General features: G+C 40.5%; 2 protein-coding genes across 8 annotated transcripts in view; one reads left to right on the top strand and one right to left on the bottom strand.

The window, feature by feature from the left end:
- MED12L (mediator complex subunit 12 like) overlaps positions 1–4,721 on the top strand; it is a 226,121-nt gene that overhangs the window by 208,706 nt on the left and 12,694 nt on the right. The window lies entirely within an intron of this gene.
- P2RY12 (purinergic receptor P2Y12) overlaps positions 302–4,721 on the bottom strand; it is a 7,817-nt gene continuing 3,397 nt past the window's right edge. Inside the window, exon 2 of the mRNA XM_006037803.3 lies at positions 302–2,727. Within this exon, the coding sequence (XP_006037865.1) occupies positions 1,693–2,703 (1,011 nt within the window). The 5' untranslated portion in view covers positions 2,704–2,727 and the 3' untranslated portion in view covers positions 302–1,692. The remainder of the gene's footprint in view (positions 2,728–4,721) is intronic.

Raw genomic sequence — 4,721 nt, 5'->3', positions numbered from 1 at the left:
CTGAGTTAAGCAGATGTAAATGCTGTAAGCATGGATTGTACCTGTTTTGGAGAAAGTTACAATTTAACAGACCTTTTGCTGTATGGAATCTGATGGGATCAAGAATTTAGGTGTAGGATAGCTTTGAAGTGAGGGATCCTTAGGACTGTATAACTGCCTACGAACATCCATATATGCCTATTTCACTTATATCCGTATGAGGGTGGCTGCATTGCTGCATGTCCCCAGCAAACACCACATATATGATGGTTGCTGTTTTATAAGAAATTTCTTTATATTAAGCTGGTGAAAGACTTTCTTCAAGGATTCAGTGAAATGCACTTCTAGCTGCCAAGACCAACAGATGCTTCCATGAGTAACTATGCTAGTTACAAAGTCTGTTCAGTAACTGGTTTCATGTTGTCCATGATATAACACAGTCACACTTTCTTAGTTGCTAGGATGCTTTAATTATGACACACAAAACTATCTTTATTGAATTATGTTAAATGTATGTTTTACCCCAAACAAGAGAATAAGCTATAAAACAGGCCTAATATTGTAAGTTCTCTGCGAAAATAGTATATGAGTGAACAGATACAGAGAGTAATAGCTGAAATGTCCATGGTAATGTTCAGAGGGGGAGTCTGGTTAGTATTTGCACTAGCAGTATAGTGTAGCAGCAGTTACTTTATATCTACCTAAAGCCCTGTGCTCTTGGAATTTATTTATACTGTTGTCAAAGCTGCATTCCTGATATTTCCATTTTTCCAAATAAAAAATGTGTAGCAAATCTCAGTAAACAGAGAAAATAGAACTCTGGAATAATGGAAACAAAACTGACCTTACTACTACTTGGTATTATTTTAATCTGTTCAGTGCTGCCTCCAACTGAGTCCCAGGCATTTTTTGCAAAATGAGTTTTTAGCTTTATTTTCAAAAATCATATGTATTTATATACTGTTCTCTGTAAGACCATAGTTCTTTTGCTGGTCTTTCATACCATATTGTGAGGGATTTACAGGGTTAAATAAAGTTAAGATAAATTTGCTTATGAAACAGCAGTGTTTTTTACTTAATACAATTATTTAAATGGTCAGTAATATTCCAAAGGTGAATACAGTAATCAAAACTTTGTTAATATGCTATAATTCAATGCAAATAGCTTATACATACTCTTCCTTGTTTTTAATTGTTAGACGTTTGGAGGCAAAATAATAGCTTCCTGTTAATAAATGTATAGTTAGCCCTTCTTTTCTTTAATAGCATTTTGCAGATTGTAGGTTTAAAGATTAATTGTGTTGCAGCTAGGATTTCACCTTCTCTCTGCAAAAAATTCACAATTAATAAATTATTCTCCAGCATTCCATGACTAAAAAGATAGCATCTTCTTTATAATTACTGTAGTAAGCGTATAGTCTATGATCTAGCAAAGAATACATGCATATGTTTTAATTCAAGGATGTGAGTTGTCTCATTGACTTCAGTGAGACTACTTAGGCTTAAAGTTAAATAATACTTTAAGCATTTTACTGAACTGTGGCCATTATCAGTAGTTCCTCTGTTCCAGTTTGTCTGATTTAAGTAGAGAATGCTTTTTCAGTTCCCAAGGAAGCAAGTGAAATTTTAACCTTTGACTTTATTGGAAGTAGAATTGAAATGATTAGTATAGGAATAAGTAGACTAAATAGCAATGTTTTATGTATCTCCGCTCTACACTGGAGTCTCCTCAGAACTATCTCCGTCAGTATGCTCTTTAATTTTTGTTCCAAGCTCTGAAGGCACCTGTTTGTGTAACATATTGAGCAAGGATTTTCTGAAAGATTTGCAAAGGAAAAAATAGATAAATGGATCTAAGCAGGCATTTAGAGATGTTAACCAGAGGGTGCTCTCTTTCATATAAAACAATGTGTTTTGAGCAGAGCATTCAAAAACATCTCTTGTTTGACTCAAGGTGTAGGGGATTCTGGTAAAATGGAATGGAACAAAACAAATAAAGAACACTGCAATAATAATAAAAACTTTCAAATTTACTGTCTTTCTAGAAACTTTCCCTGTGCATTTTGTTCTCTTATATGATTTGTACAGTTCTTTACTTATGAGCATGTAACATACCACTATGATAATCAAATTAACCCAGAAGATTAATTGGCAGATGTAGTTCACAATTTCATGCCATGTTAACCCAAAATCGGATTTCAAGAGAGCGCATTTCTTCACTTTTTCACGTGTCTGTTCCTTATTTGTCAAAATCATGTTAGGCAGGGAGAGAGCAAACATTGCTATCCAAATGACCACAGACAGAATCTTCGTGGCAAGAAGGTGGTTTGATGTTTTAAATGGTGTGACAGTTTTCTGGTAGCGGTCAATAGTTATTAGACCCAGAAACAAAATGTTGATATACATGGTGAAGTAAAATATGACTTGGGACACCCGACAGACGAATCCCCTCAATCTCCAAGGTGCCAGTTTTGCATCGCTAAGAATTTTGAATGGAAAGGTCAGGATCATGAAGATATCCGAAATTACTGTATTCTTAAGGAAGATGATGAAATTAGATTTACTGGGGATTTGGAAAAAAACCCACATTGCCAGGCCATTCATGACAATGCCCACAAGAAACAGAATTGTATAGAGCACGGGGAACAGAACTTTACTGAATTGGTTGTTGCTGGTGCAGTTGATATCAGTTCTGGAGGAGCTCAAGTTGTAAACAGCTTTCATTTGTAGTTTGATATCTTCCCCCCTCTGTTAGAACAGAAAAGATGAGGATTACTTTGATATTCCTTTTATGAATATTATTAGGATTTATGTTAGCATAATTAATTATATTTATCATTTCACATGGATGACAGACTTACAGATAAAGTGCCAAATTCAGGGGTGACAATGGTTTATATTAGTCAGTCTTAATTTACACCGACTCTAGAAGATCTTTTAATTTTGATAGATTTGGATTCCCTTAAACCTTCTGAGGGCATGTCTGTAATGAATTGCAGCACTTTTGGCATAACAAAACCAGTATGGGTACCCGATAAGGATGGTGTCATGGTGGTAAAAGCTTCAAAGTGGGTAGTAGAAGTCAGTGCAGGTTTCAGTGTGTGTTTACATAGTTTGCAAAATTAGATAGTTTTCATGTTGTTTAGCATTAGTTAGATTCAGTGCATCTGCTAAGGGTGTGAGTAACTGATGCTGGTGCAGAATCAAATGGATCTAAGTCTAAATCGGGGGTAGGTAATTATTTGGGTTGGAGAGTTTCTTAGGGACTTTTGGTGAGCTTTTGTGGGCAGGGGGAAGGAGGGGCATGACCTGGCCCAGCTTGCAACAGCTCACCAGAACTCCCTAAGTGGCTCTGCCCCAGTTCTCTGAGCAGGGGCATGCTGGGAGCAGATTATGGCTCTGCCCCAGGACCTGGCCCTGTGCTGTCTTCACCCAGTGATCCCAGCCCTGGGGTCTCAATGGAGACTGGCCCAGGACCCCTATGGGCACGGCATGCTTGGCCAAGCAGATGGGATGAAGCCATGGACAAGTGGGGAGCCACATCTTGGAGGTGGATGGGCTCATGGGGCAGTGACACTGGGGGGCCACTAGCAGGGCTGCAGTTTGCTCCCAGCGTGCCCCTGCCTGTGCAACCAGTGCCTGTCACAGTGATGTGTGGGGATTGGATCATGGCTTTGCCCTGGGTCCCAGGCCAGTGCTGTGAACCGCCCCACAACCCTGGCCCCACCCACCTGTTCTGTTCCTGGAAGCTGCTCCCTGCCTGCCTGCAGCCCCATCCCAGTCAAGTGTGCTCTGCCCACATAGGTCCCAGGCTGGTCCCCATGGAGAGCCTCACCTGCCTGCTCTGTGTGGTGCCCCCAGCGGTGGCTGCAGGGTGGATGGGCCAGGGTACCCTGGCAGCAGGGCCAGGTCCCGCAGTGGCAGTGACACTGGCAGTGGTAGTCAGAAAGAACCACTGCCACTGGGGCTGCTGGGAAGTAGAGTCCAGCTGCCCCAGTCCTGCTGTGTCATAGGGGTGGTGGGACTGGTCATAAATGCCACAGATTGAGCTGCACCCCTGGGCCATGCAGGGCTGAAGAACCTGCTGCAGGCTATATAAAATCCCTTGGTGGACCAGATGCATCCTGTGGGCCATTTTTTGCCCATCCTGGTCTAAGTGATGGGATGTACAGGTAGAAGGCAACAGAAGAAGGTATATGTCATGCTGTGAGACTCCTCTTTCTGAATTTGTCCCACTGTGTATTCCTTTTGGGAATGCCACTTATATGACATGTTTCCTAAAATGGGTATTTTGTGGAGAAAGGTTAGCTCATCTTTTCTGTATTGTTTATGCCACCTTGTGGATAACACAGACAATGCACTCCAAAGAGACTGGGAAACAGGAGTTTTGGATATGACTGAACTTTCAACATCACAAATGAGTCCAGGAGCCAGGACTCTTATTTAATTTTGGCTTCTGACCACATTTTTTTCAAATGGGGAGGGGAGAAAAGAACCACATTAATGCAGGGATGGGAGTAGTTGCTTTTTGGGGGTAGTCTAACAGTGATGATTGGATAAACAGCTAAAAGAACAGTACATTCACAAAAATTTCTGCCACCTTTTCTTTTTTCTCCACTCCCCCCTCCTCCATACTTCTGCCACAGTCCTTAAGTTCCACAACATTTATAGAGCTTTGGGTTTATCTTTTGCTACAGTTTTATTTTTTGGATTGATGTTTTGATTTTTTTTTTTTTTTTTTT

This window comes from Alligator sinensis, unplaced genomic scaffold (genome assembly GCF_000455745.1).
Source record: "Alligator sinensis unplaced genomic scaffold, ASM45574v1 scaffold1777_1, whole genome shotgun sequence".
Lineage (NCBI taxonomy): Eukaryota > Metazoa > Chordata > Crocodylia > Alligatoridae > Alligator > Alligator sinensis.
This window is presented reverse-complemented; position numbering and strand designations above follow the sequence as displayed.